Below are 26,047 nucleotides of genomic sequence, written 5' to 3' on the forward strand. Positions count from 1 at the left end.
CCCGCAAAAAAAATTCTTCTTGCCCCTTTGCAGTCAATCCTTGTCCCCAGCCCTGTGCCAGGTGAACCACCGACTTTCTTGTGGATGCTCTAGGTTTGACTTTTCTAGAATTTTATATAAGTGGCATCACATGGTGTATAGTTTTTTGTGTCTGGCTTCTTTCCCTTAGTATATGTTTTTGAGATTTATTCATGCTCTTGTGTGTATCAGTAGTTCAGTCCTCTGTTTTGGCTCAGTAGCATTCCGTTGTATAGATATACTACCACATCTGGAGGTGGGTTGTTTCCCTGTTTTTGTGGCTACTAACGTTGATATGAAAATTTGTGTACGAGGCTTTGTGTGGATATGTGTTTTAATTCTCTTGAGTAAATACCTAGGAATGGGGATTGCTGAATCATATATTCAGTATATGTTTAACTTTTCAAGAAGTTACCAAAACGTTCTCTCAAGTTGCCGAACCATTTGCTTCGTACCATGAATGAGGGTGTGTATACATGTATGTATGTACCATGTGCGAGGCTTCCAGTTGCTCCACACCTTCACCACTGTGATGTTGTCATTCTTTTTTATTTTAGCCTTTCTAGGGGGTGTGTAGTGGTATGTGACTGTGGTTTTAATTTGCATTTCCTTAATGACCAGTGATGCTGAGCGTCTTTTCCTGTGCTTACTGGCCTTCCATGTGTCTTTCTTTGGTGAAGTGTCTGTTCGTATCTGTTGGGTTGTATGTGTTCCTTTATTGCGTTGTAAAAATACTTTCTATGTTCTGGATCCAAGCCCTTGTTAGATATATGTTTTGCTTTTGCAAGTTAATTTTAAGTTGAGTTTTGATAAGAAAATGTCCAATTCATCTGTATTTTATTTGAAATACAAACGGTATAATCTTATCCAAGGAAAATCATAATACCTCTTAAGCACAACTTTGTAATCATGTAAGGAAGAGAAAGAAAGAAAAAAAAGAAAAAAAGAAAAGTAAAGAGAATTTTCAGAGAAGAGATAAAGGAAACATTGGGGAAAGAGTAAAATGAAAGGAAGAAAATGATTAGGAGAAAAGAAAGAACTAGACAAAACTGAAAAGAGAGATGGAATGAGAGAGAACCTAGGAAGTGAAGGAAGAGGACAACAAAAAAATTTACAGTTGTGGAGGGAAGAGGAAAAGTGGAAGGAGACGACAAAAAATACAGGGAGAAGAAAATGCCTCCTCATGCTTTGATTTCCCCTGCCCTGTTTTCTGCAGCAGCTTCTCTGTCACCCCGTCTTTCAGTTTCCTTCTTCTGAAAAGCAGGCTCATGTCCAGCCTACTTTCTGCCACTTCCCACTTCTTCAGTATCTACTGCCCTTACTGCCAAACGTGCAACATAGCTGGGTTATGTGTGTCCTTTCCACCTTCAGTGTATAAAAGCACAGACTCTGAAGTTAGTGGTGTGTGTTTGAATCCCAGCTCCGCCACTTGTTTAACTCTGTGACCCTGGGCAGAACCTAACCTTCAACCTCCAGTTTCACCATCTGTAAAATGGGAATGATAGTAGGACCTGCCTCTTATTTTTCTGTGAAGATTAAAGAATCCACGTGGAGCTCTTATCATAGTGCTTGGTACATAGTGCTTGACCATTCAGTGTTAGCTGCTATTAGAGTGTGTGTGTGTGTGTGTGTGTGTGTTTTGTGGGGAGAGGGTATTTCTTGGTTATCATTCTTTAAACTTTAGTTTTCTGTTCATCTTCTTTTCATCTGGGAGTATCTTATGAAATTAAAAAACTTAAGTGGCATAATATCACAACAAGCATTATGCTTCTGAAACTCCAAGATATAATAAACACAACTGTATTTGCTCATCTGGAATGTAAAGTTGGAAGTAATAATAATGGATATTTATGCTTTAACTTTGAGTATTTTAACCTAGTACTGACAGATATTTAATAGTAGAAGGCTTATAAGATCCAAGGCTGCAATTTTCTGGTCCTTGTAATAGTGAGATTCCAGACCCATCCACAATGTGATAAACACAGCTGGGGCAGGTGAGCCATCTGAGCTTTTTATCAGTAAATACTAGACATGAACTCTACCCTTTCATGCCAATCATCTCTGCCACAATTCCCGTCATAAAACAGAAGGTAGTAAGTAGTATTTGGAAGGGGCTGTCTTCCCAATGCAAGATCCCTTCTACAGCATTTCTCATCTGCCTCTGCCTGAACACTATTGTAAAAGTTCACCTGTCTGTGATTAATTTGTATTTTTTGGACATTTCCAATTGCTGGCAAGATTTTCCTTACATTGAGCTAATTGACAGTGAATTAGTATAGAAAAAAATGTCTTCCCCTTTCAGCTTTATCAAGTAAGATTACGCCTACTGTTTCTTTCCTGTGTTGGGCAGTGTTTTCCAGTTCCAACCATTGTTCTTCAAACAACATGATTTCTATATTATGCCTGCTTTCCCATTTGCCCAGCTTTGGATACAGGCTATTTTGTCAGGATGCCACTTAAAATGTGACAGCTGTAATTGAGCCCAATATTCTAGACATCTGTAATTTTTTTTTTGTTTGGCCACACGGCATGTGGGATCTTCGTTCCCCAACCAGGGATCAGACCTGCTCCCCTGCATTGGAAGCGCTGAGTCTTAACAACTGGACTGCCAGGGAAGTCCCAAGGTGTCTATAATTGAGCCTAATATTTTGGGTGTGTCCCTGCTTCTCTGGTTGGGGCTCCATTCTTCCATGAGTAAGTCTAAAATGGCTCCATCAGTTTTCCAGCTGTCACGTCACGGTATTCATTTATCATATTTGGGGTGAGCATATAGTTTATCATCTAAACCAGGACACTTTTGAGAGTGAAAAAGGACACAATGAATAATTAGGCACAGGTAACAGGCATAAACCAGAATTGTCCTGGGCACACAGGGCTGAATGGTCACTATAATTATATGAAGTTGAATTCAAGTCTATCACATACTGAAACAGTTGAATTTTTCTGAATTTAAATGCAGAACTGTATGTTTGTTTGAAGTTTAATTGTGTTGATGTTTGTCCTGTAGAGATTATTTAAAATCTAGATTTCTGTCTGTCAAATTAGTTATTCCTCCCCAGTCTGCGCCATCGGAAAATTTGATGCACCCCTTTCCTCACCTCCTTCCCAGGCGTTGGTAATGTAAAAGGTGCTTTCCCCAGATCTGCAGCACCAACCCATCTCCAGTTTTAAACTGAGAATCAGGATCTTAGTGTGTTCCCTTCTCAGGTTTTTGCATTTTAACAGGGTACAAAAAAGACTAAAACCTTTCGGAGCAGAAATCTAATGATTGTTTCTCAGGCACCTTGGCAGGTGTTTCCCCTGCAGATGCTGAGCATCTTCCATATACCAGATAATAGGTTGTGAATGTAGAGTTACATGCAAACATATTAACTAACGAAAGATACCATTTGATGGATAGGTACTGGAGTAAAGGTAGAGGTTAACTAGAGTGGAGGTGAAAAGGAGGAAGATATATTTAAAAGGGCATCTTCCAGTTTCATTGTAATTGGCTATATAAAAATTTGATGGGGCAGTTAATAAAAGGATAGTTTTTATTTCAAAGTAAAACTGGACTTCAAACATAATTATAGAGCAAAAAGAAGGTCCCTTAGTAGTCTCAGTTTTCTCTCCTCTTGAGCACAGGATTCCTTCCTCCCTCCCTCCTTCCATTCCTTTCTTCCCTCCTTCCCGTCCTTGCTTCCTCTCCTCCCTCCCCCTCCCCCTCTCCTCCTCTCCTCTCTTTATATTTATTTGTTTTTTTAAAATACTTCGGTTCCCTTAACCCTAACCTATATACATGTATAGCCCTCTAGAATAGTGACTTTCAAACACTTTTTAAAAGAATAAATTTATTTATTTATTTATTTTTGGCTGTGTTAGGTCTTCGTTGCTGTGTGCGGGCTTTCTCTAGTTGCGGTGAGCAGGGGCTACTCTTCGTTGTGGTGCGGGGCTTCTCTTGTTGCAGAGCATGGGCTGTAGGCACGTGGGCTTCAGTAGTTATGGCACGCGGGCTCAGTAGTTGTGGCTCGTGGGCTCTAGAGAGCAGGCTCAGTAGTTGTGGCGCACGGGCTTAGTTGCTCCATGGCATGTGGGATCTTCCTGGACCAGGGCTCGAACCCCTGTCCTCTGAATTAGTAGGCGGATTCCTAACCACTGTGCCACCAGGGAAGTCCTCAGACACTTTTTATTGCAACTCTCAGTATGGAATACTGTACATTTCACATTGTAATCCAGCATGTACACACACACACACACACACACACACACACACACACACACCCCAGAAACAAGTTTCTTTTTTTATCAGAGTTTAAAATTTTTTTAAATTTTATATTGGAGCATAGTTGATTAACAATGTTGTGTTAGTTTCAGTGTACAGTGAAGTGATTCAGTTATACATATATCTATTCTTTTTCAAATTCTTTTCCCATTTAGGTTATTACAGAATATTGAGCAGAGTTCCCTGTGCTCTACAGTAGGCCCTCAGAAACAAGTTTCTTGAAAAGATTACTTGCTATTGCAGTGTCCTCTACTCCTCTTCCCTTCCCTTCCTGTTCCATTCAATTCTATTCCACTCCATTCCATTCCATTCAAAAATGGCTGATTGAACCAAATAAATTGACTTGAAACATGGTTTTCACAATTACAGTTTTTAAAACACTTCTCTAAAGTTATTGTCCATTGACTGCTAAATTATTTATAGAGATAGATGCTTTATGGTTATAATAAGCAACAAAAAGCTAGTCTCACTTGGGCATAAATCTACAGTAATAATGATGATTAGGACTTTATGATCTTTTTTTGTTCTTATGGGTAAATATCTGCTCACAGAGGACCTAGCACAACAAACTGATTTTGTTTTGGTTCTTCCAGATGAGAATAGCAATTAATTTAGTAGCTAGACAATGAACAGTGAGCAATTCTTCAATCTAAATATTACATAAGTCTCCATTACATAACTGTAACATGGCATAAAATATCCTGTGTTTGACTTAAAAAAAAATTTAGGCCAGTAGTTATTATTGCAATGCTAAAACTGGTTTAAAAAGCCTATCTCTATAAAGTGAATTTACCTGTCTTAAGAATTTAGTTGTTCAGCTATTCGAAAATTAGGACTTTCCAAGTGGAGACCTTGAGGCCATAAAATTCCCTGCCCACTGTTTCTAACTTTCTGCTTTGTTACTTCTATTAAGTCATAGTTACAGATACTTGGATAGTCTCTTTTTCATGCATTTTGGGGCCCTTATAGGAGAAATTCAGGTCTCTAGAAGTATTAAACCAGGGAAAGCTAGACTATCGTGTTGTGTGTTTTAATTTCAGTGAATGTACCTAAATGCACTTTTTTAGCATGTATCAGAATTTTTATTCTTTTTATGGCTGAATAATATTCCATTGTAAATGTATACCACGTTTTGTTTATCCATTCATCTCTTGATGGACATTTGTATTGCATCTACTTTTTGTCTATTGTGAATAATGCTGCTATGAACATAAGAGACTCAACTTTCAATTCTGTTGTGTACTCAGCAGTGGAATTGCTGGATCATATGGTAATCTTACGATCAAACCTTATTTTTTGAGAAGTTGCCATACTGTTTTTCATAGCGGCTGCATCATTTTATATCTCCACCAACAATGCACAAGGGTTCCAGTTTCTCCACATTCACTCCAACTCTTGTTATTTTCTGCTCTTTAAAAAAAAATTAACTGTTCTAATGGATGTGAAGTACATATATTTTTTTATGTTTTAATTTCATAAATATGGAATGTCTTCTATGAAATTACAAAGATGGGCTTTGGACAGAGATTGATCTGGATTAAGTCTTAAAACTAGTTTTGAGACTTTAGGATAGATCTTTAAAACGTTTAGAGTTTTTCTTTCTTCATTTATCAAGCTAATGGTTACCTCAGAGGGTTTTTAGAAGAATTAAATGATGGAATGTGACCACCCCTGATACGTAGGAGACACTATGGCAGTATATTATATACTTATAAATGAAAATACAAGTAAACATATATAAAATATATTATATATGTAAGTATTGTGTATGTATGTGTCTATATGTATAGACACACACATTTATGTATATATAAATTTACTTGCATTTCTTTTCTTTCAGACTTAATTTGTGTAATGGGATTTGGAGACTTGTATTTTGATTTTGGAATCAGTCTGCTTATTACACTTTTTTTTGATTATCACTGTTAATATGATAATTTGAGGATGGGAAAAATTAATTGAAAAATTATACATTATGATGTTCTGATAGCGATTTCTACTTATGTCTAATGTAATGGTTTGCTTAATGCTAAAATTTACAACTTGACAAGAATGAAAGTTAGCATTGGTGCATTTGGATTTAGTTTTTCTGCCTCACTCCAACGGAAGCAAAATAGAAAGTTTCATTTGTTTCTGAGTATTTAGCCATTAATCTAGGAATCAGATAATTAATGTTTTTGAGACTAAGATTTTATAACATTCCTATTGATGTCTTACCATTAATTGTATATGCACATGTGGCATATTTCCCATGAGAAAACATAAATGTTTCTTTTGAAGTATTACAACTCTTTTATATCTATCTATCTAGATATCAGATATTTATGTATCTATGGATGTAGATAGATAAAGCTATATATCAGAGGATCTCAGTTCAAGTTCCAGCTCATTTCCTTACCAACTGTGTGGGCTTAAGAAGAGTCTCAGTTTCCTTCTCTGGAATATGGAGAAAATAATCCTGGCTAAATCTCAAGGGTGTTGTGAGGATCAAATGATCTTTATTATCAATATGTAGTACTCTATATAGTTCACAAAGTGCTCCATGGCAGTAATCTGTAATGAGCAAACCAAGTATGGTATTTAAAATTTTTTTTTTATTTGTACTTCAAAATTTTTTTTGGAGTATAGTTGATTTACAATCTGTGTTAGCTTCAGGTGTATAGCAAGGTGAAGGAGTTATACATATACATATATCCACTCTTTTTAAGATTGTTTTCCCATATAAGCCAGTAAAAAGCATTGAGTAGAGCTCCCTGTGCTCTACAGTAGGTCCTTACAAAGTATGGTATTAACATCCCTGCCACCAAGGGGCCAGACAGTCACTTGTCAGGGCTTTCAAGCATCCTATGTGTGGTTGAACTTGTTCATATTTATAAATTATTTTAATCTAGAGAGTCTGTCGTGAATGACTAAGGCAACTCACTCTGAGGTTTTGCTTGTTTATCTCAGAGAAGGGAAAGGTTGGATTTTATCTCAGGCCCCTTCGAGTTCTAACATCTTCGCAGTCTACAAGCCTGTAATTACAAAAGGCCGTTTCTCTCCCTCTTGAGTAGTAAAATAGCTGACTTTTGCTTAGAGGAAGTTATCCTGTAATAATTCATGGTCGTCCAGCCATATTGGTCGTCCAGCCATATTGTGATAAATAATTCATGGTCGTCCAGCCATATTGTGATAAATTTTAATGTTTGCTAACAACTGCAATAAATTTTCTTTGGCCTTTGTAACATTCTAGAGGACACTTTGCCTCTTACATACCCTCTCTGTACTTGCTTTTTTGACTATGACCAAAGGAGTAGATGTTTGGTTTGAAATTTCCATGCATAAACAAAACAGACTCCTTTTAAAAACACGCTCTAAACATAAAGAGTTCTATACACACAGTGTATTTCAGGATGCATTTCTTAGAGAAACTGAAGAACAAAAAGAGAGCTACAGTTATATTTTTGGCTAATGAATGTGTACCTCTCCCCTGACCAACTCTGAATTCTAATTGCTGGTGTCTAGTGGCCCCTTGTCTGCCTGTCCCTGACCCTAGGGAGAGTTTTGTTACCACTTTCCAGTTTATCATTGGGAAGGTTCTGTTGTCTTCATGGAATTCTGCTCCATCCTGTTTATATGAAAAAGAGAAAAAGGAAAGCTCCTCCCTCCTCACCTTTCTCCATATGGAGATAATAAAGCCCTTGGCAACCACGTTCCCTGTAATCAGTATGAGATAATTTTACAAGCTACCATGAAAGAGCCTGCTTTGTGACAGGCATTTCCTGATGGTTTAATTATGTCTTGCCTCATTTAAATCTTACAACATCTGGGGAATTCCCTAGCGGTCCGGTAGTTAAGACTTTGCCTTCCAAAGCAGGGGTGCGGGTTCGATCCCTGGTCAGGGAGCTAAGATCCCACGTGCCTTGGGTCCAAAAAACCAAAAACACAAAAACAGAAGCAATAGTGTAACACGTTAAATAAAGACTTTAAAAATAGTCCACATCAAAAAATTAAAAAAAAATCTTACAACATCTTTTGGAGGGAGGAGAAATGAAACAAAGTTTTCTTTCCACCATTACCAAAGGAAATTGCTGGCAGCTACATAACTTGAACATCTTATATAATAGCCCAGAATGGAGTCCTATAGTCAATTTCTGGGGTGCAGAAGCTGCCTTAGATACAAATATTTTAGGAAGTACTTGTATACATACAAAGCAAAACATTTCAGAACTATTTAGTGAGGTATTGTGAGTGGAGGTTTAGACTGGGTTCTTTCCAGACGTACATGGAATCGCGTGAGAAGGTTAGTTCTTTGATTTACAGGGTTATATACCATGGATTATGTGCTCCACACCATTTGAATGGCTTTCATATTTCTTCCCTCCACTAGCATTTATTCGCAGGTTAAAGATGCCAGCAGATCTTTTAGTTTAACACGAGCACTTCTGGGAGGCTTGGTTTCCTTCCACGGTTGTAAAAAACCAGTTCTAATTCTGAGACATTGTTTTTAGCATATTGCCCGACTGAACATAGCCCATTTTGTCGAATTTCTAACATTTCCTAAACTTATGTAATTCTGTGAAATTGCTGGCCGTAGTTCTTAAGGTTAAACTTTTAAAAAATTTAACTCAAATTACTTCCTTCTCTTTGTGCTTTTGGTGTTTGCTCTATGAAGCAAATCTTGCCTTTTTTATTATTCTTTGAGTCTTGAAATGCTGAAAAGATTGTTGTTACCTAGTTAATAAATGACACTGAGCAGGTTTCTAATTAGAAAACCCCCCCAAGACCTTTTTTCCTAGCAGTTTATACATCTCTAACTTTAGAGAATGAGCTGACTAAGGGATTCTAGAGAGCTAGTTCTAGAAGCAGGGTGAGGAGTGTGAATAGCTCTGGGTTCCTGCATGCCAGAGAAACACAGGCTTTTCGTCAAAGGCTGCATCCATGCCGGCGCTAGTGATTGCTTCTGCATATTTTAAAAGATATTACAAGGTAATGGAGATTTCACCCTCTGCTCCCTGCCATGCTGTTTCAGGGAATTCAAGAACTGTATAAAAAAACACATCGTGGTATCGTAAAACAAAGGGGCGAACACCTTGTCATGAATTGGGCACTTTTGGGTTATGTTTGTGTTCAATCCAAGAACTCTACTTATTGAAGCTCTTTGCTGAGAGCTCTGTAAGGGTTTAGTCACCTCTCAGTGAAACTATCGCTGAATGAATGAAGCAACATTGATAATAATACCTTACATTTAACATTTATAATAGGCCTTTCAAGTTCACAGAGTAGTTTTACAGATTCTCTTTTTTGCGCATCTCAGCAGCCCTATGAACTAGGCGTGGCAGGTATTATTAATGCATTTATTATGTAGTAAATTTAGAATCAGACAAAATACGCGACTAGTCCAAGACCAGTAGATTTTTAAAAAAGTTTTCCAAAGAAGGCAAAGAGAGAATTACACACACAGACACACGCATGCACACACACACACACACACACCCCCGTCACAATCACCACCACCACAAGCATTTTTACAGACATCGGCATGCCCTAGATTCCCTCCTGTCAACCAAAATACTCCTGTGATATTAGTTGCCACACAGAAACAGATCGGTTATTTACAGAATGAGATGCCTCCTGGGGAGTGTTGCTGAGGAGAGCCATACAGCTGAGGCCCTGAAAATGGAAAGGGCTGTGGAAATCTAAGCCTTCGTGTCTCAGAGGGAGTGGATGGAAGCCTGTTTGGCCATCCTCACTCTCTCTCTCCCTCGCCCTTCCCCACCCCACACTAAGAGATAAGACCAAGCCTGTTGGTTCTGCTGCTTTGTTTTTAAATCTACAGCTACCCTAGAACTCCCATATGCCCAGATTCAGATCCTCCCTGGCTCTCATCACACTGGCAGTTGGCTTTTGTGCTGGGTTTCTTGCCTCGTGTTCACATCATCCTTCACGTGCTGTAAGAGCTGAAACCCCTGTATAAGAGTTCGCATTTTCCCTGGGATGAAGTGCATACTTCTAACCTAGAACATGGCACTCTGCAGAGGCTGATTTCAGCCAGCCTCACCGATTTCATTTCGCAGCTGGGGCTGTCGTTTTTTGGCACGGGTGGCAGGTCCCTGGGCATTCTCCTTCGCTGCCCTTGTACCGGCCATGGGCTCTGGTTGGGACGCCCCTCCCCTCTGAGCATTTGAACCCTCTTGCGAATGTGCTGAATTAGTATGGGTTCTTTAACACTTGACTTGTGCCTTCTTTTTTGGAAGACTTTTCTGCCCTCCCCTAAAGAATGTGAAAGGTCACATTCATCTCTGAACCACACAGCACCTTCTCCAGAGCCCCATTGAAAAACTTCAGCCTGTTTCACCCGCTAGACTGAGAGCTTCTGAGGACAGGGTCTGAGCCTTACAGCACCCAGAGGCACAACCTAAGCATTAAACCTTAGTTGGCTGGATGCTGAACTTCGCTTCACAATCACTTTAGCTATGATGACGAGGATCACGACACCCAGTTTCTTTCCTAGTTACCTAAGGATACCACTAGTTAGGAGTGCTACTGGTTGGTCTAGAATTTAGGACAAATATTTTCTTTGTCAAAAGACCATTTCCTGGGCTTCCCTGGTGGCGCAGTGCTTAAGAATCCACCTGCCAGTGCAGGGGACACGGATTCCAGCCCTGGTCTGGGAAGATCCCACATGCCGCGGAGCTTCTAAGCCTGTGCGCCACAACTACTGAAGCCCGCGCTCTAGAGCTGGTGAGCCACTACTGAGCCCGCGTGCCACAACTACTGAAGCCTGCGTGCCTAGAGCCTGTGCTCTGCCACAAGAGAAGCCACCGCAATGAGAAGCCCACGCACCTCAACAAAGAGTAGCCCCCGCTCGCCACAACTAGAGAAAGCCACGTGCAGCAACGAAGACCCAATGCAGCCAAAAGAAAAAAAAGAAGAAGAAAAAAAAAGACCATTTCCTAATGAACTTAATTAGGAATTTGAAGTAATGGAGAACACATTTTTTTTTCTCTTTTCATAGTTAAAGGAAGTCAGAAGTAGAGACTGCAGATTATAGAGTTCAGTGCTACTTGAATATGGACTTGTGTTTTTGCTGCACTAAACAATGTAGAGTTTGGCCACTTGCCTGATATAGGACAGTCTAAATAGCCTGCTGTATTAAATTGGGAGTACTCTTTTGGAGCTATCTGTAAACAACCTCTATATGTGTGCTTGAAAAATTGTGTATTCTCTTTGTAGATACTAATATATGGAAATATTTTCTAGGGCTAATTAAATATGTTGTCAAGAAAAACAGTTTTCAGGTCCAGTTATTTGGTTTTCACACCGTTGTTCTAAGTGATGATTCCTGTAACCTACTGTAATTCTAACAGTCTCTCAACCAACTTTCAGCAGTTAGAAGGTGTCTGTTTTCTGTTGGTTATAAAATCTTTACTCATCCACATAAGTAACTTTTAGACCAGAAGTTAATAATGTTTTCTGTAGCTTTGTATGTGTAGGTGGGAGGTAATCAATAGAACTTGTGTTTATAATTACAAGCTATAGGAGAAAAGTCATTATTTCTTCTGACTTTGAAAATTTCTTTAAAAAATTTATGGTCATATTTCTTGGTCATGTGTGCCATTAGAACCATAAAAAAGTGAGATATGAAAAGAGGTCGTCTCATTTAATTTTATAATTAATTTTAAAGAGAATAAAAGAATGAGTGCAGATATAATATAGTCAAGAATGTGGCTAAAATATATGTTTGAGCTGACTGAGTTTTATTTTTGTGAAACATGCTTGAAAAATGGGAATGATTGTAAATATTAACACATCGATCAAAACAAGGTAAATTTGTTACATAGAATTCTTACAATTTTTTGTGAGAAAAATGAAAATAACGTTTAGATCTTCTATGTCAATACTCCTTTATTATAGAATATTCGGAATTGACCTTTATTCTAGATTGTGTGTTATCCATTCCACAAATGTACAGAATCATTAGCATATGAAGGCCTTTGTTTAGTCAAACTTTCATTTTCCTCATTAAACAGAAAAAAAATTTGTTTTTTGACTTAGAGATATCACTAACTATATTATTCCACTATGATTTCCTAACCTGATATTTAGTAGTAGAGTTAGGACTATAATCTTGATTTAGTTTTTTTTGTTTTGCTTTGTTTTTCCCTTATAACATACTGCATCTCAGATGTCTACACCATGTTCACCTCAGGTATGTGGAAGCTTGGGGAATAGATTGAAATGCGACTGCTTGATTACTATGTTTGTTTCTACTTCTTCCATCACTTTGGCTGTCAAAGATACATACCATGAATAAGTAATTAATTGTGCAAGGTCAGATAAGGCAGTGAAAGGCACTAATCTCATTCTATTGACTTTCTAAGTCCAGGCACCTTATTATAATTAAGAAGTGCTTTATAATGATTACATTGGTTTGATTTCTTTATAAATCACGCTAGCTGTGATTTCCTATAAATTAATGAAAAAGAAGGTATTTTAACAGGCTAAATGATTATTTAAAAAGGATGTTATAGGGATAATTTAACAGTTGACTGGAGTATGGGCTAGATGATGTTTAAATGTTATTTATACTCAGGGATTCCGAGATTCCAATGCTAGGCTATAAGGGAAGTCTAAGAAATGCTGGTCTCCTTAGTTACAGTGTTTTTGTTTGTTGGTTTGTCATAGACTGCCTCTTTAAGGTGTGCCCTATGAACCGATATTCTGCTCAGAAACAATATTGGAAAGCCAAGCAAGTTAAACAAGGGAACCACACAGAGGCAGCCTTGCTGAAGAAATTACAGGTAAGGGCCAGCCTTCCATCTGTCTGGTTTAGGCTAGGACAAGTACAGCAATAACAAAAGATCTATTCTGTAGCTTAATGATTTCACTCAATACACTGAGATTCAGAATAGATGTGGCAACACATTAAAAGCGGAAAGGACTTTTAAGTTACAGGGTGTGGCTACTGATTTCCTGGAGCGTAGGTAGTGCATTTCTGCTGTTTATTCAGGTGTGCCACACTAATTCAGATATTCACATCACACCGAAAGCCAGTCCAGAACCTCTGCAGGAATACCAAATCCAGTTGTGTTTTACTTGACATAGTACCTAATTTTTTTGAAAGACTATTGGAAAAACATTGAAAGTCTGTTGTTTCTGATCTGGGCTCTGTGGAAATTTAATAGAACTTATTTTGTGTCATTAAAATTCCTGTTACTTTCGAATTGAAACTGAATCTTGAGGCTTTTGAAATTTACCTACTATGTTTGGTTTCTCTAGCAATACTCCTTCTGAAAATAATTTTATAAGACCAAAGTGCCTAGTACTTTTCTGAAATTTCCAACATAAAAGCATCTCAATATATTTTGGGCTACATTTCAGCATTAAAATGAGAGATTTTTATCGCACATTATCATCATGTATTTAATTATTGCCCCTCTTTCTCCCGAAGCACCAAGAGCAAAGCAACCCGCCTATTTTAGTCTTGGTTGTATTCTTTGTTCCTAAAATAAACCTTATTTCTTTGTCAGTTATTGTGTTCTGTTTTCTATGCTTCCACACTAAATATCTGATAATCAATTTATAGCATGCTGCAGAACTGGAACAAAAACAAAATGAATCAGAGAATAAGAAGCTCTTGGGAGAAATTGTGAAATACAGTAATGTTATACAAGTAAGTGTCTATTTACTTTTGCTTAAAAGGGGTGAATATTTTATGGTTAATTTGCATTTGGTAGGAATGCCAACCTGCCTTAAAATTGGGGGATACAGTGGTTTGTTCTTTGGTGGGAATTATACAGTGTGATATTTTCTGTTAATATTCAGCACACCGTTCTGTATGAATAAATCTGGTGCATACACGTAAAGAAGTGAGCTTATCCAGATGTACGCACAAGTTATTAAATCAAAAGGAAGAAAATGGGGAAAGCCTGTAACAAAAGAGTCCTTTAGAATTAATGGGACTAACCTGTAACAAATGAAGCTTTATGTTTTCATTTTGTAGGGAGGAAAGTTTTCAAATTGTACTTTTAGATGGGAACTGTCCTTGAGGTATTAGCTCTTCCATTTCAATTAGTATACACACTGATTTATCTCAGCAGCATTTCTTTCTTGTGCTTCTCTTAGATCTTTTAGCTTTTTACTTGGGTAGTTGTGAATGCCCCACCTTGTTCCAAAAAGAATGTAAGGCATTTTCAAAAATACATTCCACATAAGATAAAATATTAATAGAAATAAATACGGCAACTGGATCAAAGGGAAAATAATGATTGCATGAATAAAATGAAGTCAAGGGTGAGGCATGTTTATAAAATCCATGCTGTAAAGGCTGATAAACTTTGGCTGGAAGCCTTTTTGTTGCTTGAGTAGCTATAAGGGCAGTGTAAAATATTACAGCATTCACATAGAAGGTCCGTACAGAGAGCTAAGTCAGAAGTTTGGAAGCACAAACATTCCCCGGAAGAAGACCAGAGAACTGTTTCTCCAATGAGCTCTCATAAAGAGGGTACTGTTTAATATAGTAAACAATGGCCTTAACAACTTCCTTACTGTAAATACTACAATGAGGTGTTTCACAGAGCTGTTTCAAGAAATAACATCCCCTGATGTTTTGTTATCGGCCAATGGCAAAGTGTCAGAGCACAGGACTGGCAAAGCGGTTCTCTGATGGTACAAGAGGAGAGCCCTGGGTCTGCGGCTCCCTGGACGTATGAGTTAATCTAATGATAGATTGTGTGATACCTGTGGCTGCATGTCTCTTGGGCTTCTGCCCTCATCTGAGAAGGAGTGGGATTGCGTCCTCTTATAGAAGTGGCAGAGTTTATTTAGGATGGGCAGGCTGTCTCCGCACCCAGGGGGTGAGGGCTGTCTGCAGGCAGGGGTGGTTAATAATACTAAGTGGGTAGGTGCATTATTACAGGTCCTCGGTTATTCTTTAATATGTTCTGTTTTTGTGGCCAGGCAGGGATTGAGAAAGAATATAGTCTGGGGGGACCTCCTGGTCTCCTTTGGAAAGCTTGGGTTTATCCTATAATTTATCAGTAGATGAAAATCATTCAGAAGTGTCCCCTGGTTTGTTTTCCTTATGTGCTCACTTCATTATGAAAGAGAATTGGGGATGGAGGTGAGGAGGAACCCAAAGAAAGTCAGCTTAGAAAGATGGTGACTGTGGAGTCTGGAAAGAACTTCTTTGTTTAAACTCTATCCCGAGCCGTGTTATGTGGGCACATGATATAAGTATAAACACATATATGCAATTAGCAGAGGAGATCAAAGAATAAAGGCGGTAATCCATATCTTTCTTCTACAGCTACTGCATATAAAAAGCAACAAGTATCTGACTGTCAACAAGAGATTACCCGCTTTACTGGAGAAGAATGCCATGCGCGTGTCCTTGGATGCTGCAGGAAATGAAGGGTCTTGGTTTTATATTCATCCCTTCTGGAAGCTGAGAAGCGAGGGTGACAATGTATGTAACTATAAGATTAAAGAGAAAAGCAGCACATTCTTAAAGACTGTAGTTCTTAGTAGTAGAGAATCCAGAAAGTGCAAAGAAAACAGATATAGTTTTCAATCTTCAACATATTATTTTTATGTTAATTTCTTTAATAGGTTGAAAGCATTGATTTATAGTACAAATTGTGCTCAGGAATCATAAAAAGACAAAGATCAGATTAATTTAAAAACATCTTCCAACCAGAATTTGTGTGAAAGAATTTAAGAACGTTAATCTTGGCTGAGACTTTTAAGGGAGAGAGAGGCAGAGTTTGCTTCTCGGCCTGTTCGGGAGGGAGCATGGCTGTAAGGAAAAAGAGCTGTGTTGCAGAAGGTGGAGTCTATTCCTTTGAATTAATAGAGCGACACAGCAAATCATGACAATATGTCATTTACTGCCTCTGTAGCCAGTTGTTTGCAGTCTGTACCTCTTAATAGATGTGTAATGAATGAGGAGCTATAGACTGGCAGTAGCTCATTGACGACAATACTTAAATACGTTGTGGAATGCGAGCGTGTTGTAGCATGTGAATTTTAGTAGTTGCTAAAATATTTTCCTGCTACTTTATAGAGCAGAGAAAATAAAATTATGTGCAATGATTCAGCAGGATCAATAGTTAGATATTTTTGTGTGTAATAAATGAAGTAGCAGGTGACAGTCCCTGGCACATGGAAGATGCTTAATAAATTCTGGTTGACCCCAAATACAGAATAACTTTCATAAATAGACGACTTTACAGATATTGGGTCAGGTGATCAAGAAAAATAGTTGAGATTAAAAAAATTAACATAAAAATTCAAAGCAATATAAAAGTGTAATTATTCTGACAGTTCTCTCAATCAATACTGTGATGACATTTTAAAATGTATTGGGGCTTCCGTGGTGGCGCAGTGGTTGAGAGTCCGCCTGCCGATGCAGGGGACACGGGTTCGTGCCCCGGTCCGGGATGATCCCACATGCCGCGGAGCGGCTGGGCCCGTGAGCCATGGCCGCTGAGCCTGTGCGTCCGGAGCCTGTGCTCTGCAACGGGAGAGGCCACGACAGTGAGAGGCCCGCATACCAACCCCCCCCCAAAAAATCATTAAAATGTATTGGCTGTTTCTTGTCTTAGAAATGTCTTCTGTTGTAGTGAATCTATTTTTTCCAGTGAATTTTGAAGTCCAAATTCAATTCCACAGGATGCAAGCTTCATGGTTTAATTTGGTTAATAAGTTATCTGATGATATCCTCCTTAGGTAAGGTTTGGGAGAAGCATGGCATGTAGAGATGTAATGCACTTTGAATCTTGTGTTGGATTTCTTAAAAATAAGTTCTCTTTTTTTTTTCCTTTTGGCATCAAGTGATGTATGCTATGAGCATGACATATATTTTAATTTCAGTAGGTAGTTAATTACAATCAACTCTCAATTATTCAGGGACTGGTTATGCAGTTTATGAACAACCTGTGTGTTTGGATGCCCTGTTTCGTAATGCTCGTTCCCTTCTCCAGCGGGGCCCCCCGCCTCACTCCCACTGAGTACGGTCCCTGTTGGCAGGTGGTCAGTGAATTTCAAAACAAAACGTCAAAACAAATAAAACCTGAACGCAAGCTCTAAAGGAATGTGATGAAATGATTGGATAAATTGGGGCCTGAGACTAGCTGTGGATTTTATTAATTAATTCTGTCTAGTTTTTCGTTCTATCTATTCCTTTCCCTGCTCCCAAATGCCTTTACGGGCTCAAAGAGAGTTGAATGTAATGAACTATTTCAAATAATTAGTTGTATTGGGTTGTGGGGTGGGGAACAACCTACCACCCAAACATTCCATCTTGGTTAAAATGGACAATGTAATTGTTAAGTGCGATGTAGAGATCCTCCTTATATAGATGTACTCTATAAAGCATGGCTAAAGCAACCTTACACACTGCTTTTTGCTGAAATAGCTCACTGTTTTTGCTCGCCACTGTGTAGCTTTTATGTGTGATTAAAGTTGCTGTGAAAACATAAGCATATCCACAGCCCTATATTTGCCATGTAAATAATTGTATCGTAATGGTCATTTTCTTTGCCAGGAATAGGTAGCATTTTTCTAAAATATAAGCCTACTGTATTTTATTGAAGGCAATTGGCACAGTTATTTCATAACAAGTGGTTTAATTACTGTTGATTTTCTTTAAAAACATATTAAACTTAGAGGAGGAAATTGCAAGGTTTAAAGGACTTTAAAATTTCTCTTTCACTATTTAGCAATTAGTTAAGTTGCGATTTAGGTTATAAGTATCCACAAGATGTTCAGTGACCAAAATGAAATGTAAGAATGAGGCTGATGAGGGTCTGGGGAGAAAAATGCTCATATCCTCAAAAATCAGTTGTTTCTACTGTTTAAGGACACCTTTGTCATTTATCTTATAGAATTTCGGGGTGGATAGTTTTGGGGGAAAATAGATTCATGGATCCCTCAGCTGTATAGAAGTCATCACTTGCTGTTGCTCAGTTAGAAAGTCACTGGGGACAGCCTTGAGCAGAGTTCATAAATATTTCATTTTCATTTATCTTCCCATGATTGAGTAGTTAATTTTTCATTTAAAACTTTGATCTAAGAAGGCCTTAGTTCTTTACATTGGTGGTAGATTTTAAAGGGGAGAAAAGGCCAGATATTCTTTCAATCAAGAAAAAAAACCAACCCTTAGGGAAAGAGTCTCCTTAAATAGCAAGTAGAGTTTGCTGTTTTGCAAAACTAGACCCCTTGGAATTCTGGTGAAGGTGGACTCGATCCCTGGTGTTTTGATTTCTATTGCAGTGTTCTTTTCACCACATCAGGTGCCACTTCAAAAGAAGGGTAGCTGCCAGTGGCATTACATTGCTCTTCATTTTCGGTAAAATCCCACCGTGAATCTTACATGGCTGTTAACGTAGAATCAACAGACGTGCTTTTGGAATTGCAGTTTTTTTAAATGTTTGTGCACTAGGGTGAATGTGATATGGCAGAAAATTCAAGTTCTGCTTTAAATATGTGACTTCTCAGAAGGCATCTGACCCTGTCAGTGGATCAGCCTCCATGCCTGTACTCGTCTGAAAATATTACCAAGTTCCATATTTACCAAGTTATCTAAGTAGATGTGAATTCCCTGAAAATAGAGACTATTTATTACACACTTTTGTGTTATTCCTGGCACTTCTTACCGTTCTTTTTATATCTTATGATTAGCATCTTGTCCATTTCATTTGTAAGTTTTATTCAGTGTGGGTAGTCAAAGTAACTGTTGTCAAGAACAAGACCTAGGACCTGGAAATTAGTGAATTAATGCTAGATTCTCCTTATGAATACCATTCTTATGAATTCTTGGAGTTGGTGACATTTTGGCTATATGGCTAGTCTCTTAAAATTATATAAGACTTTACAGGTGGTGTTTTGAGGTAAAACTAACTTTGGGATTGGCCCAAAGCATACAGACAGCTATAATAAACAGTAAGACTTAGAGCAGTGAATATAGGTGCAGTCAAAAGTATTCTTTTAATTGGAAAGAAATAGCTAAAATATGTCATTATATTTAGGAACTTACTGGCTAATATTTGTATGGTACAGATAAGAATGACGGTGAACCAAATCGAATTGTTCTTTAAGAAATTGGAAGACCAGATATAGCCCTGGCAGAATGTGGTATCAAGTCCCAGTGTTTATGGTATGGAAGACTACTCAGGCTTCTACATGATTCTGAGACTTGCCTTGGTGTCATGTGCAATAACACATGTTTTTGTTTTTCGAGGGGATGTTGAAAATATGTCTATGTCATGTTGACTTTTATTTTTTGTTTATAATTTAATTGTTTAAAACAGGCAACAATTCATGGTTCAAAGATAGAAAACAATATAAAGATATATAGGGAAACGTCTCTCTCTTATCTTTTTTTTCATGTCCTCAATTCCCAGTTCTCTCTTTTACAGTTAACCACTAGGAGAATTTCTTATGCGTACACTCCTACTCTCTTTCCCTTTTTTATACAAATATAGGCCAGTTCTGCCCCCTCATCCTCTCACTCAACACAGTTTCTTTATGATTTTTCCTTATCTGGACATATAAAGAGTTTCTGTGATGGATATTTTGAGTCACAGCATCTGCCTGATTATGGACTTGAAAGGCAGGATGGTGAATAGAGACCAGTCCTGTAAATAACAGAAGCTATTCCTGCAAACTAAAGGATAACCTTCTGTTGCTCCATTAATGAGCTTGAGGCTTCTCTATCACATTTGAATCTTCAGATATAGTTTGTGCCAACAGTACTATAGGTGAATGTAGACTCCTGTGTATAATTTATTAAAGGTTAATTTATATTAAAAGTGTGAAATTGTGTTCCTTAAAATCTTGGTCTAGGTTCAGATCCAGGGAGAAGAAGTCCTGTCTGTTTTTACTGTGTGAGTCCTAATTTGTTTTTCAGTTGTCTACTAATCTATTCTAATATTCAGTTGATATGAAATATGCAGAGGGAAGGTGTTGGTTTTCATTTCTGAGATGGTGGTGAGCAATTCTCTGAAGGAGAGTGTAGGTAACTACAGTAATAAGTCTTCTAGCAGAACCTAACAACAAAAGTAGCTTGAATAACTATAAAATAACTGTTCGTTATTATCATTAAGAAAGCACAACTTCATTTCCCCACAATTTGAGATATGAATAAAAATACTTGAAGATTAAGCAGACATTGTTAATGATAGCATAAATAAAAAATCAACTTAGACTTACTTCTTTAGAGCACTTCTCCCATAACTGATTTTAATTTTTATCTAAAAATGAGCACGAACCTATTTGCAGGGCAGGAATAAAGATGCAGATGCAAAGAATGGACATGTACACACAGTGGGGGGAAGGGGAGGGTGGGGTAAATTGTGAGATTAGGTTTGACATAAACACACTACCATGTGTAAAATAGATAGCTAGTGGGAACCTGCTATATAGCACAGGGAGCTCAGCTTGGTGCTCTGTGATGACCTAGATGGGTGAGATGGGGGGTGGAGGGAGGGAGGTCCAAGAAGGAGGGGATATATGTATTCATATAGCTGATGCACTTCATTATACAGCAGTAACTAACACAACAGTGTAAAGCACCTGTACTCCAATAAAAAAAGTGAGATAAAAAAATGAGCACCAGGTTTAAGGAGCAATATTAGTGTTGGATGTTTAAGACAAAAGTGAACCATTTGCCCAAGGCCCAAACTGTAAATGTATTCCTACAAGGTCATACTGGATTCTGCATTCTCTGAATCCAGATGACAGTAGAATGTTTAATAAACTTCTGAGACTATAGGGAAGATCAAATATAATAGATTTGTTTTTAATTCTGGAGATAATACAAATGTATAAGATTTCCTACTTGCACTTGAAGTGATTCTAATATTTAGGTAGATTGGTTTATTTGTGGTGGGTGCATTCACTCTTTGTATCTCCTGTATACATGGCATCAGACCTGGTGTGGAGGGATGCTGACCTATTTATTGACATTAAGAAAGCTCTAACTGAAATAGGAGACCAATAAGAAAAGGATCTAGGGACTTCCCTGGCAGTCCAGTGGTTAAGACTCCACGCTTCCACTGTAAGGGTTGTGGGTTCGATCCCTGGTCGGGGAACTAAGATCCTGCATGCTGTGCGATGTGGCCAAAAAAAAAAAAAAGTATCTATACCAGCTTTATGAATCCAGACTGATAGGCACTGTGGGACGTGATTATATAATCATTTATCAGAAGATATTTTACCTCGAAGAGAAAAAGAATTAAAATTTATATGAAGGATAAATGGGTCAAATGTTAGGTCAATGACGAGGACTTCTGTGCAGTTATTTTTAGCTTCAGGTATAGCACCACAAACCCATGCACTGTCTCAACTGCAACTTATTTCTGATTCCCAGATTGTTGTTGGAGATAAAGTTGTTTTGATGCCCGTGAATGCAGGACAGCCGCTACATGCCAGCAACATAGAGCTTCTCGATAATCCAGGGTGTAAAGAGGTAAGTTCAGGAGGAAAGGAAATGAATTTGTTGATTTTCTCATGAGAGGGTAAAAAAAGTCCCATAGTTTCATTGTTTCCATAAGCATAAGCCCAGTTATGCTAGTTACTATTCCTGAGGTACATGTAGATTTCAGATGGTCCTTTGAAGATATTTTTTGACATACATACCAAAGTTGTTCTTTCTGCTCCTTCTACTAGTTGAAGTAATAATTTCTGGTATAAAGTTGAACCTGCAGTCTTATAACTGAATGTGTCTTCATTAATAGGTGAATGCTGTTAATTGCAACACTAGCTGGAAAATCACTCTATTCATGAAATATAGTTCCTATCGAGAGGATGTACTAAAAGGGGTAAGTATGCGCTACCTAGACATTTACTGGAAGAATTGAATGTAGTCTTACTGAGCTTCTAGATGCAAAACCTGTGTATTCACTGAGGTTTGAAGTTTAGAATGTGACTATAAACCTTAAAACTCACCTTGAGTTTTCCCTCCTGTATTTGGAAACGTATATTTATGCATACTCATTAAAAGCCAAGTGTTAGCAGAAGTCCCAGAGCATCAAAACTATAGAGAGACACCCACTTCTTATGTCTATTTGTTCAAACTTTTGTTGGAAATATAGTTTTCTTGACCTGTTTTTCTAGGGTGATGTTGTTCGATTGTTTCATGCGGAACAAGAGAAGTTTCTGACTTGTGATGAATATGAGAAAAAACAGCACATTTTCCTTCGTACAACTTTGCGTCAATCAGCCACTTCTGCTACCAGTTCGAAAGCACTCTGGGAAATAGAGGTATGTAAATATTTTCTGGCTTTTAATAAATACTTATATCAATAAGACAAGGTCACTAGGCTGGCTGGTTTATTGTTATAAGCGTCATTTGTGATAGACCCATAAAACGGTAATTTTGGTGAAGCCACTTGTACCTCTTTACTGCTGTGACCAGTTTGAAATGTTGCTATACTTCCTTTATCTATCTTCTCAGGGGCATCTCTCTCTCTCTGTCATTTAATAAGGGCATATATATGATTTAGCTTTTTAAAATTCCATCGTGAAGTGTTGTTAAGACCGGTCAGACTATAGGCCTTGTGCCTCGAATGGTACTGGGGTTGAAATGGAGTGAGGAGGACTCACTGTAAGTGAGGATCTGAAGGGCACAGTCACTGAAAAGAACCTCTGTGTCTTCTGGGGATGCCGTTTCTATTGGAGCGAGGAGACCCATAGTTAAGAATTCATCGTCCTTTAAGAGGTATTTGCTTAAGTGTGCCAATATGATAGAGTAATTAAGAAAATGTAAGATGGATTTTTCTTTAAAAGACCTTTCTGTACCATGGAATATATAAGATATACGTAGTTAACTGCAAACAACCTGATAAGTTCCATCTTGATTTTTTTGTTTGTTTGTTTTGCGGTACTCGGGCCTCTCACTGCTGTGGCCTCTCCCGTCGAGGAGCACAGGCTCCGGACGCGCAGGCTCAGCGGCCATGGCTCACGGGCCCAGCCGCTCTGCGGCATGTGGGATCCTCCCGGACCGCAGCATGAACCCGCGTCCCCTGCATCGGCAGGCGGCCTCCCAACCACTGCGCCACCACGGAAGCCCTGATAAGTTCCATCTTGATTTAATGGAAATCCAGACCCTACAGCAGTGGTTGTCAACCATTTCAAATTCATCACACCTCTTTTACAGCATATATTTTGTTATCCTTCCTTTATGTATGAAAATGAAAGTCATATTTAATATTATTTTATAGTCTCATGATTAAAAGTTAATAAAATGCCCAAATTCTAATATAAAGGAGAAACAAAAGAAAAATAATTTATATAAAACAATATGTATTTCAACATGTAAGTACCTACTTTAGAAGACAAAATATTTATATCTATCTTTGATGGATACATTTGGATTTGAGAGAAGTAGAAGAAGAGGATCAGAAGACGTTCTGTACAAGTACAGGAAAATGAAAGAGCAGAGGTAGATGTGTGCCATCGCATAATATCTAGTATTAGGTGAAGTAATAACAGGAATAGACTTATTTGTACGTGATTTAAGAAAAAATCGCTATAATTGAAACAGGGATAATGAGGCAAGTTCCAAACTATTAAAACAGAGAAAGTGAGGAAGTATAATGAGCTGAGCCTTAATTATAAATGAAGCGTCAAAATAATTCTCTAAGTTATGACATGGTTTAGAATAGAGATGAAATAGCACAAAAGCATAGCTTTTATCTTGAAACCCCACTCATGTTGAGGCATACTTTCAGTCTCTAGCATTCAGAAGAGACCATATCCTTCAGTATATTTGGAGATCATATCCTTCAATAAGTGAAGGGAATTGAGAAGGTCTGGGGAAAACAACCACCACCCAAACTACATGATATTCTTCCCAGAAGCCTACCCCACAACTTCTCGTATCAGGGTAAGAGAAAGATAACAGGCAACTCGAAGATAAATACATAATTAAAATACACATTTCCTTATCACTGTGCTTCCAAAATTTTCAAAATATAGGGATAGCAATAATGTGAAATATTATTTTAAAACTTTATTAGCAAATTACAATGATGAAAAAGTCAGATAGCAACTTCCCTACACAGTGAGTTCCCTGCATTTCACGTGTCTCTGTCTATTTAATGTTTGGTTCTAAGTCTGTTAAAAGGAGTCTTGAATCTCTCCTCTTATATATTTACCATTAGTTTTATAGCTTTTGCTGTAATTGCACCTCTGCACTGAAATCCTTTCCAACAAAATGTGTGGTTGGAAATGCTGCGTCCCATTGAGCAGTCCGAATGGAGAGAGTGAATAGATTATTCAGTAATTTTGAGACAATGTCTTGGATTCATGTAAGCTTCCTTCTCCATAGTGGATTTCTCTAAAATGATTCGCCTTTTCATATACCTCGATGTAAAAGCTTTCTAGTATGATTTCACGTTAAAGCATTACCAGTTTATATTTGTGGTGGGTTTATTTCTGCAATACTATGGGACGTTTCTGTATCAGGAACGTCAGGAAGCCTGAGCATCAGGTGTTTCAAGCAGAGAGGTATTTAATACAGGAAATTAGGTTTCAACGTTGTTGGAAGGACTGGGTGGGAGAAAGTGGGGCGGGGAATGTGGTCTTATCTGAAGATCTGGCAGTGCCAGAAGCCACTCCTCCCTGTGGGAGCCTGCACAAGACAGCTGCCACCACCTTTACTGGAGCCCTAAGAGGATCCTCTCTTTCACTTTCCTCTGCTTCCCACCCCTGTGCTACAGGGGAGCACTTTGAAGGGCAGGGGTGCTCCTGAGTGTCGTACACAATATCTAGCCTATGCTGAACTCTCCTGTGAATTGCAGGATATTTAATGTCTTGGCTACTGCCCATTCATGCCACTAGCATCCCTCCAAAATCATTGTGATAAATGAAAACACCCTCCCTTCCCTATCTGCAAATTGTCCATACATGAAAACACCCTCCCTTCCCTATCTGCAAATTGTCCCCTAGGGAGCTGTGCTACTGTTGCTAGACCCGCTAGTGTATAGGACAGGAGTTCTTAGTCTGCGATTCACGGTGAGCTTCAAGTTATTTGTTAACCTCTAGCAGTGGTATACAAAAGGTGTGTGTGCGTATGTATGTATGTGAGACAACCACTAGATATGATCAGATTTTTAAAGATATCTATGCCTCTCGCAAAGGAGTAAGAGTTCAAACGTTGACAAGGTCACAGTAGCTGGTGGGATTAGCAAAGGATTGGTGGTAGAAGGTCGATGTGAGAACTGAGCTTTGAAGGATGGGCAGGTGTTTGGCTACAGGGGGAGCATTTTTGTAAGACTTCACCCACTTTGAAGTATTTTCATCATTACCTCATTAAGCTTTTGGAGTAGCAGAAGACATAGGAGCTGGAGTCTAGCAAAAGGCATTAGAAAGTCCTGTACGTTAGCACCCAGAATTTGATGCTGGGGTTGGAGGCAAACAGTATGAATGAGATGGAGGCAAAGAGTATTAATCTGTTGGAGAACAGTGGGAACTTATCTGAGCACTCTAATATGTGTTATGATATTTAATCTTCACAACAATCCTATGAATTAAACCCACTTGGTACATGAAGAAGCAGGCTTGAAGATGTTACTTGCTGTGATCATACCGTAGTAACGGGTGGAGCTGGGGCTCATAAATAGTCGTCTTTGGACTGGAAAACCTGAGCTTTGCTACAACAGTGAGCCACCTGTCGTAAGTGACAGTTGCAGACCCACTTTCATTCTCAGTGAGCCTAGTGGCTTAGCATCTGGGGCAAGACAGGTTTCTAGGACAGGTATCAAAGGACATGGTGTTAGTAAA

General features: G+C 38.4%; 1 protein-coding gene across 1 annotated transcript in view; it reads left to right on the forward strand.

Annotated features, from left to right (window-relative positions):
* The window catches only part of ITPR2 (inositol 1,4,5-trisphosphate receptor type 2), a 527,197-nt gene that overhangs the window by 91,064 nt on the left and 410,086 nt on the right, over positions 1 to 26,047 (forward strand). Inside the window, exons 3-8 of the mRNA XM_060166697.1 lie at positions 12,947 to 13,062; positions 13,848 to 13,934; positions 15,570 to 15,728; positions 21,633 to 21,731; positions 22,000 to 22,083; positions 22,379 to 22,525. Of these exons, the coding sequence (XP_060022680.1) occupies positions 12,947 to 13,062; positions 13,848 to 13,934; positions 15,570 to 15,728; positions 21,633 to 21,731; positions 22,000 to 22,083; positions 22,379 to 22,525 (692 nt within the window). The remainder of the gene's footprint in view (positions 1 to 12,946; positions 13,063 to 13,847; positions 13,935 to 15,569; positions 15,729 to 21,632; positions 21,732 to 21,999; positions 22,084 to 22,378; positions 22,526 to 26,047) is intronic.

Source organism: Lagenorhynchus albirostris, chromosome 11 (assembly GCF_949774975.1).
Source record: "Lagenorhynchus albirostris chromosome 11, mLagAlb1.1, whole genome shotgun sequence".
Lineage (NCBI taxonomy): Eukaryota > Metazoa > Chordata > Mammalia > Artiodactyla > Delphinidae > Lagenorhynchus > Lagenorhynchus albirostris.